General features: G+C 38.7%; 1 protein-coding gene across 5 annotated transcripts in view; it reads left to right on the top strand.

The window, feature by feature from the left end:
- The window catches only part of LOC149153497 (uncharacterized), a 746732-nt gene that overhangs the window by 492799 nt on the left and 228640 nt on the right, over positions 1-25293 (top strand). For all 5 annotated transcript variants that reach the window (XM_089440790.1, XM_089440791.1, XM_089440788.1 and 2 more), the window contains one exon: positions 4940-5031. In XM_089440790.1, the coding sequence (XP_089296916.1) occupies positions 4940-5031 (92 nt within the window). The remainder of the gene's footprint in view (positions 1-4939; positions 5032-25293) is intronic.

Genomic DNA, 25293 nt, shown 5'->3' on the forward strand with positions numbered 1-25293 from the left:
AAGGCTCATATGAAAGATACTACATCCATTTCATGTGAAAAATCGGTTACTTGACTCCTACTGCAGCAAATTGATAATATTTCACCTACTTGTTGAATTAATTGAACAAGTTATTTGCAGTTTTCAACAGAAAATACTGAAATACATACACTGCAGGCTACACCAAAATAAACTGCGGAAACTAAATTCAGCACAGGAGAGAAATAATAAGCACACACATCTACACAGTTATTTTTGGACAGATGTCCCCAAAAAAACCCATTGCGGGAAAACCGGTGCAGCAGCTCTGAGGGTTTTATTATTAAGCAATAGTAATTTCTAAGTTCAATTCGTTGGATGCCCAACTGACTAACCGATATAGAGAGAAATTGGACAAAACAAATAGTGAGATGATCTCACCCTGTCACTGGAAGATGCTAACCCTGATCTCGCTGGAAAGAGCATCTGTGTCCCTTCTGCGTTAGCCTCTGCACAAAACTGTGTCAACCCTATGCAGTTTCCATGTCACCTCTGTTGGGGACTACGTTGCTCTTCCTCTAGATCCTCTCCTACCCAGAAACTTCGATTTCCTGCCTCTCGGTCTCACACCCCTGCTCCTGGCTTCTGAAACTCGATTTGCTCACCAGGAATTCAATCTCCCTCTAGGCTCTGCACTGCCACTACATCAACTTTGCGTGGGCCAGCGTCAACCTCTCTTTGGATGTCGTTCTGCCCCTCTGCCTTGTACTCTCCGACCCAGGAAAACTTCTCTCTTTCGGATACTATCTCTGCCCCTCACTGCAAAAACTCACTTAGAATTTCTCATCGGCGGCCTCTCTACTTCAGAAATTCGATCTTCTGAACCTCTCTATCTTTGTTCTCCAAGTGCCCATCAATTTTTCTCTTATAATCCTCTCGTTGATCAATCAACGACCAGATTAGATCCTAATCAATGGCTAGGATCACATTGACTTGATCTTCGCCTTCTTCTAGAAGTTTCACCCATAGTTTAGATTAATACCCATTAATTTTTTTAATTTTCTAAGTTTAGACTTAGGGTCCCATTAAAAATAATTAATTATCTTAATAAAGCTGTCTACGGGTGGAATTTCTCAAATAGATTTATGGGTATTGGAGAATGCATGTGTCTAAGCCTCTCTACAAATTTTGAGACTTAGAGAACATCCGATGCTACCAGAAATCAATACTCCCTCTTAGCGAAGAATGTGCTCTAACAATGCAACCTATTGAAGCATCACTCTGTTCTGTAACATCTCCTTCTGTGTTGCTGATGTCTGATATTCTATCCACCAACTACTACGCAAATGCTGCTTTTGTACTGTTGTTGAGCCTGCCACTATCAACACTGCATCCGTACTACAACTCCCTCTTAATTCTGCATCCATGTTGTTGTTGGCACTGCCATTGCCAACTGCATCTGCACTACAACCTTCTCCAACTGTTGCTGCTACTGCATCAGCAACCGAAAAGCATCCCAAATTACTGAACAAGTGTTCAGTATGATTCATCTCGTTGCTGGGTTCTGACTACTACTAGTCTCTATGCTGACCCTCTGAAGTCTCTGCGCTGCTGCTGACCTCTGCTCTGTGCCATCTGCACTGCTTAGTCTCTAGCGCTACTAGCCACTGCAACTGTCACTTCGGCACTCCTCTGCACCAACTGATAGTGGTCCATCCTGCTTCTTCTAATTTGGGCTTCCGTAGCAAGTAATTGATCCAAGAGGTGGACTCCTCAAGGATCCTACCCAACTGCAATCCTTTCGAACTACAACTCTAAATTAGCCCACCTCCCTCCTGGAGGTATCTTGGTTGCCAACATGGCGAAATATGATGTACTCGTACTGCGGCTGCTATTGCTCTGTTGACGCTTTTGCACTACTACTACAACTACTGCAATAATGAGTCTGATCTCCTTAGATCCGAAGTACTAGCTTCCATAAGGTAGCTCCCTTTCAAAATAGACTCCCTCCGAGTCTTGATCTCTCTATGGGAAATCTCTCTACTCCCTCCTGGCAACTCACATAGTCCTCCTGTACTAGAAACTGGACTGCGAAGCTCTACGCTGGGAATCTCTTGGTTGGGACTGCACTTGCATACTGCAACTAAGCAATTCACATTGCCTGTGTCACTGCAACTAGTTCTGCAATTGTCTTCTGGAAACTCACTGCAACTAGCTTTGCAATTGTCATTTGAATGACTAGCTACGTTTGTTGACACTGTGATCCTTCTTCTACTGATTCAGTTGGGCTCCATTTGCAAGGATATTTATCCATGTGAGAAATTTGCAGCAATTGGATCTAATTTGCTGCTCTTCCATGGATCCTGCCCATCTGTGGCCATCTCTGCAAAAATGTCGAATTGCCTCCTCTCTCCTCTGCGCAAATCTAGGCTAGCCTACACACTCACTATTGGAGTTAGTAGATCTGCTCCTCTCTGCTGCTACTCAACAATAGAGAAATCAAATTCCTTGGCTTGGAATTCTCTGAGAAAGAAATTCCCTTAGTGTGTCTCCTTCCCTCCCACTGACGCTATTCTCTCGGTAACTGCTGCAAGATATCTACATCCCAGCTAAAGACCTGCTCTGCAAGGAAAAATACATTGCTGGTTCTACCTTTGGAAGATTTCGAATTGGAAATCGAATTTCTCTGTCGAGTCTCTCAGAGAAATCAATTTCTCCTCAGACTTTGCCCTTCAGACCTTCGAACTGCGTTGCCTCCTGGGGTTTTGAATTGCTGCCTCTGCATGAATTTTGAACTCCCTCTTCCTTTCTACTTTTGAGCTCTTCTGCTTACAATTTGTGCTCTAATACCAAGTGAATTACCCGATTCCTATGGCAGCAAGCTGATAATATTTCACCTACTTGTTGAATTAATTGAACAAGTCATTTGCAGTTTTCTATAGCAAACACTGAAATACATACACTGCAGCCTACACCAAAATAAACTGCGGAAACTAAATACAACACAAGAGAGAAATAATAAGCACACACATCTACACGGTTATTTTTGGACAAATGTCCTCAGAAAAACCCAATGCCGGAAAACCGATGCAACAACTCTGAGGGTTTTATTATTAAGCAGTAGTGATTTCTGAGTACAATTCGTTGGATGCCCAACTGGCTATCCGATATAGAGAAAAACTAGACAAACAAATAGTGAGATAATCTCACCCTGTCACTGGAAGAATCTGACCTTGATCTCGCTGGAAAGAGGCTCTGCGTCCCTTCCACATCGGCCTCTACGCAAAACTACGCAATTTCTGCGTCACCTCTGCTCGGGACTGCGCTGTTTTTCCTCTGGATTCTCTGCTACCTAGAAACTTCGATTTCCAACCTCCCAGTCTCACACCCCAACTCCCGGCTTCTGAATCAATGGCTAGGATCATGTTGACTCAATCTCCGCCTTCCTCTAGAAGTTTCACCCACAGTTTGGATTAATACCCATTAACTATTTTATTTTCCTAAGTTTAGACTTAGGGTCCTATTAAAAATAATTAATTATTTTAGTAAAACTGTCTCCTGGTGGAATTTCCCAAAACTATTTCTGGGTATTGGAGAATGCATTTGTCTAAGCCTCCCTGCAAATTTTGAGACTTAGAGCACATCCAATGCTACTAGAAATCAACATTTCAAACCAAAAACTATCATAAAACACAAATATCCAAAGCTAAGTTGCATGAAACATGGAAACATTTAGAAGATTCCAAAACAGCAGCCCCTGGAAATGTATTCTTTGGCGTCGTATTTGTATTATGTTTCCTTTAATTATTTATTCATAATGTACTAAATAGATACAAGTTACAATATCTTTGACATACAATATTGTCCTGAAAGAGTTTAGGTCCGTAACCTTTTCTTCTAGAGACCATATTTAAAATCATTGTGGTGACACTTGTATGGGACAGGGTCGATTCTCATGTCCTTTTAAGACCACTACAACAACATCACTACTTTATTTCGTACTGCATAATTATCAACAAATGGTTGTTTCTTTCTTGCCTCTTTATTATCCCCAATATACAACTCATCAAATTGGATATCAATGGTTCATTTTGGAAGGATATTTGCAATCCTTATTTACGGACTGTAGTTACAAAATTCTGCTGAACTAGCTAACAAACTCAAAAATTCAGCATTAAATTGGTTCCTGTCAGTCAGTGACATGGTAGCAATTAATATCACATTGGTACAGACATATCTGGAAGCAATTTATTCAGGGCATAGACATGGTTAATGTGATTTCCACTATTTCAGCAGTTAATAAGCAAGGACATGAACTGCTGGCATCAATTAATATAATTTCCATGATTTCACTATTCCAATGTTGTTAATTATGCAGCAAGGCTGCATATTTCACAATTTCTACCGTATAAATTATACACTGACTACTCCACACTGTACACACAAAATTAATGGACTTCTCAAAAACTGGATTTTAAATCTCAAAAAACAATTGCTCCATTGCAGCTGGTAATGGAAACTCTGCAAAGGGTGGCCAAGTTTCTGTCTTCCTCTTACTGAACTTTTCTCTCTGGCGCTTGAATGGGCCCACACAAGCAAAAGAAGGTTTGGAAACGAGTTGAATTTGCACCAAAACAGCACGGAAACGCCACTGGCCATACCATATGGGGTTTCCAAATCGGGAAATGTCATATGGTACAGCCAGCAGCATTGCCGTGGCATTTAAAACGCATTTCAGTGCTTTTGATACTGGTACACAGGGTAAGGGGATGTTTCCTGCAACATAGGTCCAAAGCTACAATGATAAGGGCACACATTTTTTTTCTGTTACTACATGTTTTTATGAAATCTTTATATTCAGTCACTGATCTTAAACTTTTTTGTGCACCATGTATATTAAAAATGGAGCATTCTTTTAAATCTAGCACACCATCCATTTTTTGAGTATCTCCTAATCTTGATTGAAATTCTGTTTTGCCAGATTTATGCAGTTGGCTCTTCCCTTGGAAATGGAATCAATTTTTTGGATTTTTCTCCAGATAAAAAATCATCATGTTATGTGACTTATGATAGGTAAGCATTGTTACTGTCAGTACCTCCATCAGCTATTTACTTTTGTTAATACAATAAACTGTGCAGCCTCCCTGAATTTATACTCTTCCATCTCAAAAGAAAGTTCTAAAAAAAAAGGCTAAGGTTGTTGCTATTCTCCATGCTATGAAAGGCGTTGGTGTTGACTATGCAGTTCTTGACCAGCTTAATAGAATACATCCCAATGTGTTTTTTAGAAAAAGTGTCATATATTTACATGAAGTATTTACAAATGGAAATTCAAGAAAGTTGATGGGTATATACAATGGAACTTATGTTCTCTACCTCGGAACTAATAATGTGGAAATAAAAGCAGAATAACCTACTTCATCTAAGGGTTTGGCATCTCTTATCAGCAAGGCCTCTTTGGCCAACAACTGGTCAGTGGTGACATACCTCATTCTGCCCATAGTTTTATAACTCAGAACTGGTCTTCGAATCGGTCACCTATCAAACCGGGTTTTGAACTGAACTTGGATCAATTTGGATCAAAGCAGATTCAATAAACCATTTTAAAAAAATACATAAAATATTGAATTTAAATGAAAAAGATAATTTTATGATTCCAAAACGTTAGAGACAAGATATGCAATGTTTGTTTATCTATATACCATGTAAGGGGGAATATATCAAAATGGCACCAAGTGCAATACATATCAGCAACAAAATACATAATCAATGAGGCTCCAAATGGCCTCTAGAGTCCAAAAATGTTAAAATTGGCAACTAGGGCCAAACTCCACATGGGTCATCTTATTTATGACAGCTGATAATTTTCTTGGATTCCTCTCTCCGAGAGGTGTAGGATTGATCTAAAGATCATCCGATTCCGACATGTACAAATGAAGTTATGAATTTATTTTGATTATGGTCAAATTATCAAGGTCGGCCTCTTCTATATGTCGGCTCACCTAATCCAATAGTCACGTCTCTTGACCCCCACCGATTGGTATATATAGAGGTGCTTTCTCCCTCATTTGATACATCCAAGTACTCATCCATTAGTAGTAACGCAAGGGAGAAAAAGGAGCTCGTTGGAGAAACTCGGATTAGGGCATTCATACTTCTGTTTGGGCTGTAGGAAGAAAGGTACTTCAACGAGGTAGAGAGGTTGTGGTTGGAGCCTTCTCATGATTGTTTGAAGGGCAGTTGCACCTACAGGAAGGCCGAGAAGGAGAGGTATAACCGCAAATCTGTTGGGGCATATTTGTAGGTGAGTATCCATTGTCTCATGTAGGCTGCAGCACAGAAAGGAGATGTGGGTAGGCCACAGGCCTTAATCACCTTATTGCAGGGTTGTGTGGGTTTGTTTGAGGGCAAGAAGTGCCCAGGTCAATCAGTGTGGAGGATAGGAGCTTATAAAAGGGAGGCTGCAATAAAAGAGGGTTGTTCTGGGATAGTTATGGCTGGGAATTCTTCCAAATAGGGGACATACCTATGGTGAACTTGCCGCAGTCCTGTAGCAGTTGTTTAGAGGTCTAAACAAGCTTAAAAGGAGTGCAGGAGTAGTCATCTAGGAGAGCGAGTTCCCAGATGTGATAAAGGGAAGGAAGCCACAATAGATTATGTGAGTTTTGGTTGGGTTAGTGGGTTGCTGTAGGTTTCAGTAGAAGCCCTAACCAGTAATCAAAACTCAGTCCATGAACAACAGTGACAAGTATTCAAAATTGCAGCCCTTGGTGCCAGAATTGCAATTTCATTGAGTCAACTTCATGGTTAAGAACTTTGATGTCAGATATCCTATTTGGCAAATCAGTATTGACTTTAAATCATTGTACTCTCTCTCTCTCTGCTGAACTATTGAAGAATATATATAAGAAGAATTGATCAAGGGTTTCCCCACATTGGGGTTTGTCCCTGGTTGGTGCCACATCTTGTGTCCTCTTGTCTTGGCTTGCCTTCTACTGTTTATGTTTATGTTTATGTTTTATCTGCATTTTACTATCATGTTGATGTGATTGCTAATCGGGATATGGATATTGGGCTAATAGAGAAATTGAAGTAAAAATGCTCTAAAGCATAGAACATACCATTGTTTCCTAAATTTAACATGGTATCGGAGCTCAGGTGAGGACAAGCCCAAGCAAGAGAGAATGCAATCACTAAATTTTTTTTGTGATCTACCAGAAGTGATTGACAAAATTCGATCTCCTCTTCAAAGATCTGGCATGATATTTTCAAAATCAGTTCTGTGGTGAAAAGCGCTAAGGCTCAGTTGGATTCAATCCTTAAAGCAGCAAGGGGTTGAATGTTAAAGGCTCCTAGTCTCCCTCCTGTGGCTTCTTCCTAAGTTCAATTGAATGAAGGGCCACCTAGGGTAAAGGGTTTGCTGTTGTTGTCGCATAGAGTGTCTAGGCACCGCGACAACGCTCAGACCGGGGGCTGTCACCCTGATCCTCGATCTTTCCGTTTAAGCCGTCTCCCTATAGCAGGCTAAGGGGGGTAGACCCTATGGGATAAAAGAGAACCAGCTGTGAATCAACCGGTTTGGGAGACACAGCAAAGCAATCAAATATTTGATTAAGGCTTAGCGAGACTTAGAATTCGATTAATTTTTAAATGATTACAACCAGTGCCTCATGGAGTTAACGATCCAAGGTAATCAATTAGCTGCTGCTGCTTATGAAATAATTAATGATTGCTTGAAAAATTTGCAAAACATCTAACATGTAACAAGCATTAAACAATCCAAACGATAACAAAAGATTTTCTATAGATGCACAATGTCTTAGCAATTAAATTTCGAGAGATGCAAAAGCTTTTAAACAACCACGAGATTTAAATGCTAACCAGTTTTGATCCCAGAACTAAAAGATGTATGCTTAAAGAACCAAATCCAGGAAAATTTCACCACCTTCAAATAGTTAATCTCTAGATATAAAAATTTAAGCACATTTAACTGTAGTAAAATGACAAACACCACAAAAATTTGTTGTTAGATCTTTCCTTAGCATAAAAACACCAAGAAGAAACTTTGGATTTGCCAACTTTAATTGATCCTTAGGAAAACTTTCTCAGTGTGCTAAGCTAGACCTAATGCGGGAAATGAAAAATCAAAATCCTTCTCTTAATTTTTTATTTTTTTTAATATTTTATTTTATATATATATATCTATATATATATATATATATATATATATATAGATATATATATATATATATATATATATATATATTTTATGATTTTTTAACCTCAAATGAAACAACTATCATAAAATCAAAATATATGAAAACTAATCTACCTACACCCTAACTATAATAATATACAAAATTAAACTAAAAAAACACCTAACTTAACAAAGCCCTAAACAACATATAACTTAACGCATATACTTGAAACCAAATCAAAAGGATTTCGAACTTTTTTATTTAATGTTGTTTGCTGTGTGGGTGAATGCAGGTTTGAACTTGATGGCGGAAAGAGTTTGCAGGTGAACACGCATGAGGAGCAGCTCTAATGAAGGTTGCGCGCAGGTGGAGAGGGACGATGGGGAAGGCTATGTGAAGGTGTTACAAGCTGTTGCATGGGATGGAAGGTTGAGAAGGGTGCGGATTGGAGGCTGGATAGCAGCGTAAGGCAGCGATAGACTGCGTGAGGATGCTGGACGGTGAAGGGGAAAAGATTAATTGCGAGTATGCTGGTAGCGTGAGAGATGGCGTGAGTTATGAAAGGGATGGTGGTAGCTCGGGCCAAAGGAAGGGAGAGTATGCGTGGGAGGGTTTGGATGGCTGCATTGAGGGATAAAGGAGGATAGACACAGGTGGCGAGGGCAGCTGGACAGCGTGGGGAAATGAGAGTGAAGGCAGCGTGGAGCTGGTCTGAGGGGTTAGGGAGAAACGAAGGGTAGAATCGAAAACTGTGTGGAGGGAGTTGTAGTGGAATGTAGATAAGAAGCGGGTTGAGGGTGCGTTGGACAGTCCTGGCAGCACATAGGTGGGCAGAAATACATGGTTTAGAAGGACTGCAGATATGTAGCAGTTAGGACTGCATGAAGGTATAGGCAACACGCAGATGGAGGGTTTTGACAGGCAGTGTGGAAATGGCAGAGAGGCAAAGACGCAGGTTTGGGCAGCAGAGAGGGCTTTACACAGCCTGCTTAAAAAAAAAATTGAAAATTTTCCTGTAAAAATGAAACCCCAAGCAGCAGCAGACAGTTGGCCCAGAAAACCCTCAAAAAATTCTCCAGAAATCTTCAAAAAAAAAAAAAAATTGTCCTGCTTCAAATTTGCTTGATAAAAACCCCACAAAAATTTTCCAGATCTGAAATAAATACCCCTACAAAAGCTGATTCTGAGACCAGATCTTACCCTCCAGGGCCTAGATCTGGCTTCAAACAAGAATTCCCCTTCAGATCTGCAACCTGTGATGACAAAAACAAAACACCCAGAAACAATATATACAATAATGAAATTAAAACCCCAAAAACCCAGTAAATAATTACAGTAATTACAAGCTGAAGGCTCTAAGTAGCCAGATCTATCATTATGCCACACATATTTTTAAAATTTTAAGTTTAAAGTGAGGTGCTTCAGAGAAAACCCTTCATGCATCAACAATGGAAGTTCTAATGACAAGCCTAGGATTCAATCAAGTTGGGCCCTTCAGAAAATGTTGATCGGGAGTTGGCTGGTCCAACTGAAAACTTCCCCGAACACCCAATGATCTTAAAATCAAGAATTTCCTACACAACTCAATTCAACCATTAACGTAGAGAGAGAAAATGACACTAAAATTCAAATTTAATGGAGATACCTACCATTATATTCAGAACTTAAACCGCCATTCAAACCCTAGTGATCAAGCAAGATACCTGTGCTTAAATCACTCTTCATAAAGCTATCATCAATGGCTAAAAGGAAATCTATGCATGAAAATAAAACATCTTACAGCATTTCCACGAAGAGTAACACCAACAGAAATTAACCCCAAAGTCTTTCTTTATTGCACATGAAAAACGATTACAAGAGAGCTTTCACTTAGCACACGACTCCAAGATCGAATGATCTCAACTAACAACTGACCTCCTATTTAAAGACAAATCTTCCAACAGCTAGTTCGAGTGATCCTTGTCAAAGCGATCTCGACCGTTGATGAGGATCAAAATTTCTTTTAATCTCATCTGTTGAAATTTTAAATATTGAGGAAATTTCGAAATTATCAATTAAATGCATTTTAATTAATTCAAAAATTAAATTTTTGAATTAATTTCCTCAAAATTTTGACTTTGACTTAACCCTAGGGACCAAGGGCATAAAATTTAGCAAAATAATCAACTAACCTTAGTTCCTGGACCTTTTAAAATTTAATTTTTTAAAGGACCCTCGAATTTAGCCTTTGGAAAATTTAAAATTACTTAGGACCTAGGACTTATGAGGGGATAAATTATTTTTCTAACCCTCAAAACATTTTACATCATGATTTTTACATTTTTACATCTCAAGGGGGAAAACCCATTTGATATAGAGTCTCATAGACTACCCAGTTCTGCAACACAAACATAATCTAGTAGATCAATCAATTTGTAATAAAATAACCTAACCAAGTAGTTAAGATTATTCCCAAATCACTTTTACATAGACTCGATCTAACACACTAGGACTCCCTTAAGATTCTAATGACAAAATCCATTCCATCTTTGGGGTAAGGCTGAAAGAAAACTCTGTCGATCATGGATCGGTGAGACAAAAAACCTTCTGGATTGTAGATCATCACCCGAAAATTAGGTTTACCTAGGCAATTACATACATGACACGGATCTGCTAAGATTATTTACAATTTACACATGCAGACTAGGTTTACAATATAACATGATCAGGGTGATGATGATAGTCGAACGACATGGACACATTGATTAAGCGATATCCCTTTTGCGAAAAAGGGGGTGTACTGCTATGGGTCATTGACACGTAGTGGTCAACATCTGGCTCTACTTGGGGACACGTTGCTGCATTGTAGGAATGTGAGAATCCAGAATCTGCATCAACGCAACACACAGCAAAACATAAGTAGCGTCCATCCAAAAATCATCATATAACATTAAGCACAGGAAAGATATAAGCTCTTCATTTATTAACTATCTAGTAACATGAAAAGTAAATCTAATCCTAAAACAAAAATGAAATGCTGAAAAGACAAGGTGTATGGTTAGAAATATAATACAAAGGATGCCCCATGGCATCAAATGTCATCTTTGAAGAATAGCTTGAGCATTTGGCCATTTGCACTTAAGTCAAGTGGTTCACCATCCAATCTACTCAAGTGGAATGATTTTGGTCCAGCAATGTCTCGGATAATGTATGGTCCCAGCCACAAACTGTCAAATTTCTAGTGTTTACCTGGTTTTTCATTCTTGCGATCCCAAAGGAGCACCATATCTCCAACCTGCAAAGATCTAGATTGAGATGATTTATCAAAGATTTTCTTAATGCTAGATTGACTTTTACATATATTATCAAAAGTTGTCCTACGAGCTTCATCCAACTCCACAATTTGATCAATTCTATTTTGAACAACATCTTTATTAGTGGAAAAATGTTGAAGGAGTTGATAAGATGGCAATTTCAGGTGCACAAGTAAGGTTACATCCAAGCCATAAACCAATTCAAAGGGACTTTTACCAGTAGCTTTCTTTTTAGTGATCTTATCTGCCCATAAAGCATACTTGATTTTGCTATCCCAAGCCCGCGTATTATCTCCTACTATCTTCTTGATAATGGTTATGAGATTTTTATTACTTGATTCAGCAAGACCATTACCCTGAGGATAGTAATTTGATGAATGAAATAAGACAATGCCATACTTGAAACAAAAAGATGAAAATTCTAAAGAACTAAAGGCCTTAGCATTATCAGTGGTGATCTTCGCAGGGACACCAAATCTAGTAATGATATTATTTTCAATGAAATCCATAATGACCTTTTCATTGGAATTCTTAGTAGGGATGGCTTCAACCCCTTTAGTGAAATAATCAGTAGCAGTCAAAATCCATGAGTAGCCATTGCTAGAATTTTCATGAAACTTCTTGATGAAGTCCAGACCCTAATGCTGAAAAGGTGCCTCCGCAACGACAGGTTGTAAGGGCAAGGCAGCAAGATTTTGTTTCCCAGTGAACAGTTGGCAGGTTTGACAACTTCTAACAAACTTATGCACATCAGAGAAAATCGAAGGCCAATAATAACCAACTCTCAAAATTTTGTGGGTAGTAGTTCTGGCAGCATAATGACCACCACAAAATCCTGAATGAAACTCAAAAACTAACTTCTTGGACTCAATTTCATCAACACACCTAAGTACAATGCCCTCATGATTTCTCCATCCAAGGCCATCCTTCATGAGGCAATACTTAGTGGCTTTTAATCTAAGAGCCCTTCTCTTATGAGCGACTAAATGGTTAGGACATGTAAGATTTATCAAGTAATAGACAATGTCCTTGTACCACTCATGCTCTCCTAATCTTTGCAACTCAGGTGAAGATGAATCATTAAGACAAATCAAACCAAGAGCTTTTTCATTACCTTCGGTCATCATTTGAGCCAAGCCTTGGCCTTTGACTAACTTGGTGGGTCTAATCTCTAAATCATATTCTTGTATTTTAGTAACCCACCTAGCACAAGTCCCTAAGCAATTGGTTTGAGTTAATATTTTTTAACCGCAGAATGTGGGACAAAAGCAATGATTTTGGAATAACCCACATAAGTCTTGAAATGCTTAAGAGATTTGACTAAGGCATAGGCTTGCTTTTCCATGGTATTGTATTTTAATTCAGAATTTTGAAGCGCTCTACTCATGAAAGCAATAGGCTGCTCGTGACCATCCTTATTTTTCTGCAATAAGACACCAGCAATGGTATCTTCAAAAGCAAAAGAGAAAATCATGAAATCCTTAGAGTAATCGGGACTAATTAAAATAGGGGCTCGTGCAATAGCACCTTTGATTTCTTGAAAAGCCTTTTTGCCGTCTTCTTTCCAAACAAATTTTACATCTTTCTTCAGAAGACTCTGAATAGGCTTAGCTACTTCTGCGTAATTTGGAATAAACCTTCTAAGAAAATTTGTTTTTCCAAGAAAAGACTAAAGGGACTTAGGATTGTGGGGAAGAGGAATCTTTTGGATCGCCTCCACTCTTTTAGGATCAATCTTGATTCCATCTTTAGAAATGATGTGACCAAGTAATTTTCCTTCAGTTACTCCAAAAACAGACTTAGCCGGATTTAAAGAAATCCCGTACTCTCTACATCTATCAAAAACCTGCCTAAGATGACTTATATGACTAATACCATCCTTAGAAAAAAACAGTAAGATCATCCTGGTAAATTTCGATAAACTTCCCAATTAAACCCTTGAAGGCATAATCCATAGTCCTTTGAAACGTAGCCCCAACATTGGTTAATCCACAGGGCATTCTAATATATTCGAAAGTACCCCATGGTGTGGTGAATGTAGTCTTGTGATGATCCTCCTTTTTAACCCATACTTGATTATATCCAGAAAAACCATCTAGCAATGACATCATTCCAGAACCAGTCACTCTTTGCAACATAGTCTCCATGTTCGGCAAAGGGTAATTATCTTTCTTACATGCTAGATTAAGGTTTCGAAAATTGACACAAAGTCTTATTGTACCATTCTTTTTCCTAACAATCACCAGGTTGGAACACCATGTTGAATGCCTCGTCTGAGCAATAATCCCTGCTGCAAGCATCTTTGAAAGCTCCTTTTGAACCAGAGGGGCTAACTTAGGATTTATCTGCCTAAGCTTTTGACGAAAAGGTTTAGCATTTTCATCTTTCAAGGGGATAGTCTGTTCCACGATATCTTCCCTATAACCTTTCAATTCATCATAAGAAAATGCTAAAACCTCTCGATATTCACAAAGTAAATTGGTTAACTTTTTTCTTTCTTCAACATTAGTACCCTTACCAATTTTAACAATCTTTGGATCCCTAGAAGTACCAATGTTTACCTCGATGTATTCACCTAGATCCATTTTATTTTCCTCTCTCAACTTTGTGGCATCATGCCGATCAAAGTGCTGCTCTAAAGAAACCACATTCCTAGGAGTAGGAATTATGGTATCCTCATGATCATCAAATCCATCCTCCTTAGAATCTATCTGAAAATTTTCAAACTCATCCAAATTGTCAAGAAAACGAATCACCTGTTTCTCATCATCAAAAACTTGCCAATGCTCTGAGTTATCTGGAACAGAAGGCCTAAATATAACTTCCATTTTTATCTTATCCTTAATCAGCCCATCAGATAACTGCAAAGTAGAAGCAGCTACAACAAGCTCATCTGCCGAATTATTCTGCTCTCTTGGGATAGCCTCCAAGTCGAGGGCATCAAAGTATTCCATAGTATCCCATACAGCATTTCGATAATTCCTTAACCTTTGATTTTTACATGTAAATTTATTTTTAAGCTGCATGATAATTAATTCAGAATCCCCCTTGATGCTAAGCAACTTAATTCTTAAAGCCTTTCCCAACTCAAGACCCAACAACAAAGCTTCATATTTAGCGACATTGTTGGTTGCTTCAAATTCCAATTGATAGGCAAACTTGAAAATATGACCAAGGGGTGATTTTAATACTATTCCTGCACCTTTACCATGCCTAGACAATGCACCATCAAAATACATGTACCAAACTTTATCATTGAGATCCCTAATCTTTTTATCAACCTTATCATCGGGAAGAACTATGAAATTAGACATGATAGCATAATTCCCAATGTCAGATTGTTCTTTAATTATCTCATTATGAGGTCTCTTAGGGTCTTCAACATGGAATCTTCTCTCAGGCTCTCTATTAAGTCTCACAAATCCATCACCCCTAGGAGAAGGGATCATAGCATATGACCAATTCATTTGAATACTCCCTCCTAGATCAGAGGCTCATTTTCTAGATAAAAGCATACCCCAAGGATCAGGCACATCAACAACAACAATGTCCATAACAATCATAATGTCAGGGTAAACTGATAAATGAACCTGTAAATCCTTGATCAGACCGTGAACTTCAATCTTCTTAGAATCCATGGCACATATATTGTAGTAAGGCTTAGAAACTCTTAAATTAAGCTGTTCCATGACCCTCTTGGTCATGACGCAGGCTGATGCACCAGAATCCAGCATGCAATTATTCAATTTATATCCATTGACCATCAAAGTGATAAAGAATGGCTGATAATCCTTGTTATCTGAATCTAAACTTTGCAAATATATAGGAGCATCCTGATAATCAACCTCCGGGGCTTTCTGTTGAGAAACATTTACTTGAGGACCTTCAATAGCTTTTAGTAACTTAGCTCTTTGGGAAGGAATTTTCACAATCTCAAAGACAGGAACCCAGATTCTTGCATTATTAAACTAACTTCCCAAATCAACATCTAATCCAGAGTTTGAACCTGGGTTAAAAATTCGAGGGGGAATTTGATTCCCACTTTGATCTTTATCCCTTCTTTGATAAGTTAAACCCTTATCTTTAGCAATTTCCATGATTTGCTCTAGAGAAGGTTTTTCACCATATAATTTAATCATGATATCATTTTTGTTCTCAAAATTATTTATACTAAAAGCTGATGTGGGATGCATAACATCTCGACTGTTTTCCTTAACTTCCATCCAGTCTCTCATAGACAAAGGAAACTCTTTACCCACTACATTTATTTGATTACCTGCCCCAAACATTCCATTATCCAAAATCCTCCTAACTATGGGGCAAGTAGCCTCCTCATGAAGAGCATCACAAGCCCGATAGTAAGGCGGAGCATCATCGACCAAATTACTATGTTCAAGCGGATTAGGCAGTCTCTACTCACTAGATTGACCTTTCTTCTGCCAATTATTGTTTCGATTATTATTATTATTTCTAGGCTGGAAATTTTGCGTTTGAGCTCTTTCCATTTGGACCAACCTATTCTGCATAGTAGGATTTCCTTAGCATGGTTAGAGGTTAATTTCGCTTGGTTAATTTCCATGCTTTCAAATTTTTGTAGCAGTTTCTGAACAATGTCATTATTAGGTTCTTGAACCTCTTTTCCTTTGGGTTCTTTCAATTTCGTTGAAGCCCTATCAAAACCTGGGATTTCAGACTTCCCAGATGCTGCCTTATCCTTTTCAAGCTCTACTGCTAAAGCTTGACAATCCCTATAATCAAGAAGTTTAGCACGTCTTAACTCGTAAGAGGGCTCAAGGCTAATGGCATCAATATAAAAGTCCCAAAGAGATTTATCAGTAGGTTTATAATCTTGAGGTAATTCCTTAATAATATCATTAAACCTCTTGTTAAATTCTTCTATGGTCTCATTTTTTCTCTTTTTAATGATACTGATAGCTTTTATGAGATGTCTCCCTTCTCTCTTATCTCCATACTTTTCCTTAAAGGCATTAACAATAAATTGCAAAGAATCAAATGAATTTGGAGGCTTTTCCATAAACCAATCTAAAGCATCGCCCTCCAAGGTAAGAACAAAAAGGGTCATTTTAACATCTTCGTGATTAAAATCAGCAGCCCTTGCATACATACCCAGCCATGAACTAAAAGATTTCAGATGAGAGTTAGCACTGATTGCATTATTTCCTTGAAAGATAGGCAATTTATCCATCCCATGCTTTGGGATATTATTGGGATAACCTTGAATGTTAGAAAAATCGCAAGGGGCGAATATGTCCATGATGTCTTGCTTGACTAGGCCAGTAAAAAGCAAGCGGATATCGGAGAGGGCTTCTTGTCCGAGATTGACAAGAAATGTACGAGAAGAGAGTTTGTGTAATTGTACTCTGAGAGCCCTTTCAGGATCAGGAGCAGGATTAACCAAACTGCTTGGGTGTCTTCTAATATACACTCTTGCAGAGGATATATGAAGCATAGTTTTAAAAATCGGTTACTGGTCTAACCGGCCTGTTAGCAAGCCCGCCAGCCTAAACCGGCCAAAAAACCCTGTTTGAATGCCCATTTCTCCATTTTTTTGCCCTAACCAGTGAAAATCAGCCGGTTTAGGACGGAATTGGCCGGTTTGTATCAAACTGACCGGTTTATGACGGAATTGGCCAGTTTGTATCAAACCGGCCGGTTCCGTCCTAAACCGGCCGGTTTTAGGCACGCCCACCGTAAAGTGAAAAAAAGCGGACTTCTGACTGTGGTTTAGGGGTTTTGGGGGGAAACTAAGGGTGTTTTCCCTCCAAAAACACCCTCTCCAAGCCTTTAAGAGGCCCCTCTCACTCTCATTTGTCTCACACAACTGATTTGGAGTGTTTGTGAGTGTTTGTGAGTTTGTTTGTGAGCTTGGAGAGTGTTGAGTTTTTGCTGAAGTAGTCATCTTGGAGTTGGAGTTGGAGCTATTTTGGAGATAGTGTGTAGCTGTCAGTGGAGTTGCCATCTTCAAGAGGAGGCTAAGGAAGCTAGTTTGCATTTCCAGGTAAGGATTTGCACTTGAAAATTCCTCATTTGACTGCTATCCATGAAACAATTTTTTTTATGTGTTATAAACTTCTCACTTCTATGATCTATCATCTATGCTATGAACTCTCTAGCTCTATGCTATCAAATTTTGTAGCTTGCATGTGCATTTGTTTTCCTACATTTATCTTTGGTTTTCCATGTTGCTTAGCTGCAAATTTTTTTTTAAATGGCAGATTTCTTTGCAAATTGTTATTATTTCAAGAAAACATGGCTCCAAAAGGAAAGGACGGTGCATGGGCTCATTGTGATGTAATTGATGGAAAAATGATATGCAAATTATGCCATAAATCTATTGGAGGTGGGGGTATTCTTAGGTTGAAACAACACTTGGCTGGGATAAGAGGCCAAGTAAAGCCATGTGATGCACTGTTAGGTCCTATTAGGGCAGAATAGCTTTCCAAGCTTGAAAAATTTTATGAGGATAAGGCTAGGGAGAAGGCCATCCAAGATGACATTGCAAGGAAGAGGGAATTATTAGAAGCCATGAAAGAGAGTGGGTATGATGATTATGAGATTCAAGACTCCTTTTCTATCCCTTTCACCAATGACCCTTTTCACTATGTTCATCCTTCTTTTGGCCAACCATCAAAAGGAACAAAGAGAACAAACATCCAAAGTTATTTCTCATCTTCTGCCAACATTGCCTCTTCTAATCCCACTTCCTCCCAGCCAAGTTCTCAACCCACTTTGGATCAACATTGGAAAAGACAATGCAAAGAAACTTCTCATCAATACATTGCTAGATGGTGGTATGATTCAGATATCCCATTTAATGTTGCTCGCTCACCTTACTACCAAGCAAAAAGAGATATCTTCCATTGATGAGTATTTGGTTGAGTTTAAAGATTCATGGCTCAAAATAGGTTGTTCCATCATGTCAGATGGATGGACTGATGGAAAGAACCACACTATCATTAATTTCCTTGTTTCTTGCCCTCAAGGAACCATGTTTTTGAAATCAATTGATGCATCTGATAAGGTAAAGGATGCAGCCCTTCTATTTGAGCTTTTGGATAACATTATTCAGGAAGTTGGGGAGCAGCATGTTGTGCAGGTCATCACTGATAATGCCTCAAACTATGTTCTTGTTGGAAAGATGCTTAAGACCAAATATAAGACCATATTTTGGACTCCATGTGCTGCGCATTGCATAGACCTCATGCTTGAGGATATAGCCAAAGTGGAGTGGGTAAAAAACACTGTAGAGCATGCCAAGTGCATTACAAAATACACTTACAACCACTTATGGGTATTGAGCCTAATGAGGAAACACACTGGGGGCAAAGATATTGTTAGGCCTACAATTACGAGATTTGCAACTCACTTCCTCACGTTGCAATGTCTCAATGGTCAACATAAAAACTTGCAGAAAATGTTTTCCTTTGAAGAATGGTCTGAATCTCGGTGGGCTTGTAGACCAGATGGAAAAGACACCAAAAAGAAAGTGTTAGACACTTATTTTTGGAAAAGGTCTTTAGAGCTTGTGAAAATTACCAAGCCCCTCGTTAAGGTGCTAAGGATGGTGGATGGGAAAAGATTGGCCATGGGCTACATTTATGAGGCTATGGATTAGGCAAAGGAGCAGATACGGGCAGCTTACAAGGACAAGTTAGCTAAATATGGCCGTATATGGGAGATCATTGATAACAAATGGAACAATCAACTCCATCGTCCTATACATGCAGCTGGGTATTTTTTGAACCCAAAGTATCATTATAAAAATCGGCTAGGAGATCTGCATGATGGGGAGGTCAGAGCTGGATTGATTGATTGCTTGGAGTGCATGGTCCCTAGCCATGTAGACCAGTGGGAAATACATAGACAGCTTACTGTTTTCAATATGGCATGTGGTACTTTTGGCAAAAACTTGGCAAAGATGGCAAGAGATGTGGACCAACCAGGTAAGCAATTCCAATTTCCAATTTGTTTTTCCTTTCAAGTTAAAATTGTTTACGTTCTTTACAATTGAAATTATAAACTAAGTTACTAATTAATGTCTTTTTCTTTGCAACACATTGGTGGGAGTCATTTGGTGGCCAGTGTCCTCAATTGCAAAGGTTTGCAATTAGAGTCCTCAGTCAAACTTGCAGTGCTTCAGGTTGTGAGCGCAATTGGTCTGTTTTTGAGCGCATACACACGAAGAAGAGAAACCGTTTGGAACAAAAACAGTGAAATGATCTTGTTTTCATGCAATACAACCTTCGACTGAGGAGGAACCAAATGATGAGCAAAACACCTGATCTAGATCCCATTGTGTTGGACGATATGGATCCAACATTAGAATGGGTGTAGGAGACTAAAGATCCTGTGTTTGAGGCTGATTTTGATATCGACATGGCTTTAGCGGGGGATGAAGCAGATTATGTGGCAGCATCAAAACCAGGATTAGTAGCGGCATCAAGGAAAGGCAAAGAACCAATGGAAGGCACTAGTCGTGCAGGTCGACAAACTCATGCTTCCATTAGGTCCACTTCTATTGTCATTGGTGGCATTGATACTAAGGTTGTAGATCAGGCTAAGGCATCCTCAGACTCTAAACCAGATGATGTCTATGTAGCTCCTGATGATGATCCTGTGTCTAGTAGTGGTGATGAACTTGATGATTGATCATGTGTATATTGTAGACTTGTAGTAGGCCATTGGCCTTATAGCTTGCAGCATTGTTTTTGGACTTTATAGGCCATTTAGAGCCTCATTTCTTATGTATTTTGCTATTTTGTCGATGATATGTATTGCACTCGGTGCCATTTTGATATACTCACCTTTACATGGTATATAAATGAGCAAACTTTGCATATTTTATCTCTATTGGCTTGGAATCATGGTTTTACATCTTAAAAATAGTTTTGTTTCATTAAAAATTAATTATTTAATGTATTTTTTTAAAACCGGTTCGTTTAAACCAAACCAGTCCCGGATAGACCAGTTCTGGTTGGTAAACCAGTTCATTAGGTGGACCGGTCTGGTCACCAGTTCCGGTTTTAAAGACATTGATATGAAGTGGAGCCGCCACCCAGACAAAAAGTCTAACACGGAATAATCTGAAAGCAAGGAGCCAAGGACAAGGAACTTATCCTTGTAAGAGACGAAAGGATGAGAGGAAAGAAATGAGATGAATGTCGAATAAACCAAGGACAGAAAAAACTCTACCCCCGGCAGCGGCGCCAAAAAATGTCGTCGCACAGAGTGTCTAGGCACCGCAACAATGCTCAGACCGAGGGTTGTCACCCTGATCCCCGATCTCTCCGTTTAAATCGTCTCCCTATAGCAGGCTAAGGGGGGTAGATGCTGTGGGATAAAAGAGAACCAGTTGTGAATCAGCCAGTTCGGGAGACACAGCGAAGCAATCAAATACTTGATTAAGGCTTAGCGAGACTTAGAATTTGATTAATTTTTAAATGATTACAACCAGTGCCTTATGGAGTTAATGATCCAAGGTAATCAATTAGCTGTTGCTGCTTATGAAATAATTAATGATTGCTTGAAAAATTTGCAAAACATCTAACATGTAACAAGCATTAAACAATCCAAACGATAACAAAAGATTTTCTATAGACGCACAATGTCTTAGCAATTAATTTCAAGAGATGCAAACGCTTTTAAACAACCATGAGATTTAAATGCTAACTAGTTTTGATCCCAGAACTAAAAGATGTATGCTTAAAAAACCAAATCTAGGAAAATTTCACCACCTTCAAATAGTTAATATCTAGATATAAAAATTTAAGCACATTTAACTATAGTAAAATGACAAACACCACAAAAATTTGTTGTTAGATCTTTCCTTAGCATAAAAACACCAAGGAGAAACTTTAGATTTGCCAACTTAATTGATCCTTAGGAAAACTTTCTCAGTGTGCTAAGCTAGACCTAATGCGAGAAATGAAAAATCAAAATCCTTCTCTTAATTTTTTTTTAATATTTTTTATTTATTTATTTATTTTTTATGATTTATTAATTTCAAATGAAACAACTATCATAAAATCAAAATATATGAAAACTAATCTCCCAACACCCTAACTATAATAAAATACAAAATTAAACTAAAAAAAAAAACACCTAACTTAACAAAACCCTAAACAAAATATAACTTAATGCATATACATGAAACCAAATCAAAAGGATTTCAATTTTTTTTATTTAATGTTGTTTGCTATGTGGGTGAACACAGGTTTGAACTTGATGGCGGAAAGAGTTTGCAGTTGAACACGCATGAGGAGCAACTCTAATGAAGGCTTCGCGTAGGTGGAGAGGGACGATGGGGAAGGCTGCGTGAAGGTGTTACAAGCTGCTGCCTGGGATGGAAGGTTGAGAAGGGTGCGGTTTGGAGGCTGGATAGCAGTGTAAGACAGTGATAGACTGTGTGAGGATGTTGGACGATGAAGGGGAAAAGATTAATTGTGGGTATGCTGGCACCGTGAGAGATGGCGTGAGTTATGAAAGGGATCGTGGTAGCTCAGACCAGAGAAAGGGCAAGTATGCGTGGGAGGGTTTGGATGGTTGCGTTGAGGGATAAAGGAGGATAGACCCAGGTGGCGAGGGCAGCTGGACAGCGTGGGGAAATGAGAGTGAAGGCAACGTGGAGCTGGTCTGAGGGGTTAGGGAGAAACGACGAGCAGAATCGAAAACTACTTGGAGAGAGCTGTAGTGGAATGGAGATAAGAAGCGGGTTGAGGGTGCGTTGGACAGTCTTGGCAGCGCGTAGGTGGGCAGAAATGCGTGGTTTAGAAGGACTGCAAATATGTAGCAGTTAGGACTGCATCAAGGTATAGGCAACACGCAGATGGAGGGCTTTGACAGGCAACGTGGAAATGGCAGAGAGGCAAAGACGCAGGTTTGGGCAGGAGAGAGGGCTTTACATAGCCTGCTTAAAAAAATTTCGAAAATTTTCCTGTAAAAATGAAACCCCAGGCAGCAGCAAACAGTTGGCCCAGAAAACCCTCAAAAAATTCTCTAGAAGTCTTCAAAAAAAATTTAAAATTGTCTTGCTTCAGATTTGCCTGATAAAAACCCCACAAAAAATTTCTAGATCTGAAATAAATACCCCTGCAAGAGCTGATTCTTAGGCCAGATCTTACCCTCCAAGGCCTAGACCTGGCTTCAACGAAGAATTCCCCTTCAGAACTGCAACCTGTGATGACAAAAGCAAAACACCCAGGAACAAAATATACAATAATGAAATTAAAACCCCGAAAACCCAGTGAATAATTACAGTAATTACAAGCTAAAGGCTCTAAGTAGCCAGATCTATCATTATGCCACACATATTTTTAAAATTTTAAGTTTAAAGTGAGGCGCTTCAGAAAAAACCCTTCATGCATCAACAATGGAAGTTCTAATGACAAGCCTGGGATTCAATCAAGCTAGGCCTTTCGGAAAATGTTGATCAGGAGTTGGCTAGTCCAATTGAAAACCTCCCCAAACGCCCGATGATCTCAAAATCAAGAATTTCCTGCACAACTCAATTCAACCATTAACATAGAGAGAGAAAATGACACTAAAATTCAGATTTAATGGAGATACCTGCCATTATATTCAGAATCTAAACCACCATTCAAACCCTAGTGATCAAGCAAGATACCTGTGCTTAAATCACTCTTCATAAAGCTATCATCAATGGCTAAAAGGAAATCTATGCATGAAAATAAAACATCTTACAACATTTCCACGAAGAGTAACACAAACAGAAATTAACCCTAAAGTATTTCTTTATTGCACATGAAAAACGATTACAAGAGAGCTTTCACTTAGCACACGACTCCAAGATCGAATGATCTCAACTAACAATTGACCTCCAATTTAAAGACAAATCTTCCAACGGCTAGTTCGATTGATCCTTGTCAAATCGATCTCGATCGTTGATGAGGACCAAAATTTCTTTTAATCTCATCCGTCAAAATTTTAAATATTGAGGAAATTTCGAAATTATCAATTAAAAGCATTTTAATTAATTCAAAAATTAAATTTTTGAATTAATTTCCTCAAAATTTTGACTTTGACTTAACCTTAGGGACCAAGGGCATAAAATTTAGCAAAATAATCAACTAACTTTAGTCCCTGGACCTTTTAAAATTTAATTTTTTAAAGGACCCTCGAATTTAACCTTTGGAAAATTTAAAATTACCTAGGACCTAGGACTTATAAGGGGATAAATTATTTTTCTAACCCTCGAGACATTTTACATCATGATTTTTACATTTTTACATCTCAAGGGGAAAACCCATTTGATATAGACCCTCATAGACTACCCACTTCTGCGAGACAAACATAATCTAAGAGATCAAGCAATTTATAATAAAATAACCTAACCAAGTAGTTAGGATTATTCCCAAATCACTTTTACATAGACTCGATCTAACACACTAGGACTCCCTTAAGATTCTAATGACAAAATCCATTCCGGCTTTGGGGTAAGGCTAAAGGAAAACTCTGTCGATCATGGATTGGTGAGACAAAAAACCTTCTGGAATGTAGATCATCACCAGAAAATTAGGTTTACCTAGGCAATTACATACATGACACAGATCTGCTAAGATTATTTACAAGTTACACATGCAGACTGGGTTTACAATATAACATGATCAGGCTGATGATGATAGTCGAATGGCATGGACACATTGATTAAGCGCTATCCCTTTTGCGAAAAAAGGCGGTGTACTGCTATCGGTCGTTGACACGTAGTGGTCAACAGGTGTAAAGGGTGCAAGTGGACTGTTGCTGCTACAATTTGCATGCAAACTTCTCCTATCAACCAGGGTAGTAGCATTTTCATATCTAGGTTGAGAGCAAGAGGATGGCGAGATCCTTACCTATAGCCACCTCAAGCAGTAGCACTGTCACTCAAGCTAGGAGCGTAAGTAATAACGTATCCAGCACCTCTATCATCAACGTTAGAAGCAGATCTTCCAGATGCTGATGTGGAAAGCGAAGATGTGCAAAGGAGATTTAGACCTGTAGTTTCTTCAAAAGACAGAAAACAAGGTCAGCAAGAGCTGTACTCAGTTTAGCAAAGCCAGGAGGCATTCTGTGCACAGTCGTGAAGGATTAAAGGACCTTTCTAACAGCAAATAGGAGTCTTTTAGATCTACTCCTGATTGGACGTTCGCTATATGGCTATGCTCTTGATCCTGGTATGTAATGACATATGATCGTTTTTTTTTTTGACATAAGAACCTGCTTCTTTGCATTGTGACATTGTCACAATTATCAACTCAATAAGTTATACATCGACTTCTGTCATATGTATGTCATCAATTCACAGTGATATGGCTTTCCGATATTAGAAACGATGGGTATCAAGATTCATCGTACTCTATGTTACATATGACTGTCTCTGCTAAAGCAGCTCCAGTACGTTATTATTACTTTCTAGCTATGTATGATGGTCTCAGCACAATACGTGTATATATATATAAGGGCATGTCAGATACAACAGTACAATGGATATATACTTCACTGTTTATGCACTGAGCTAACTCGCTGCTGAGCTCAAGTTGTATGGCATCAGGAATCCCATACAAAAATGACACAGTGATGTAGCTACATATCAGTACTGCTGTCATTATTGATCACTGTATTGCATGGGCAGTGTTAATTCTGTTCATAATCATGATGTATTCCTTCTACAGTGTCAGCACTTCGATCCTCATTCAATTTTAAGGAGAATCAGTCATTTACCTTGATGCCCTAAAACAAGTGTTCTGAAGATGCATAAATCTGAAGATTGTTTCTTGGAAGTACTTCAGTACATTAGCAATTATATTCAGAAACTCAACATCAAG

This window comes from Pinus tabuliformis, chromosome 9 (assembly GCF_031772625.1).
Source record: "Pinus tabuliformis cultivar Carrire ecotype Pingquan chromosome 9, CPIR1, whole genome shotgun sequence".
Lineage (NCBI taxonomy): Eukaryota > Viridiplantae > Streptophyta > Pinopsida > Pinales > Pinaceae > Pinus > Pinus tabuliformis.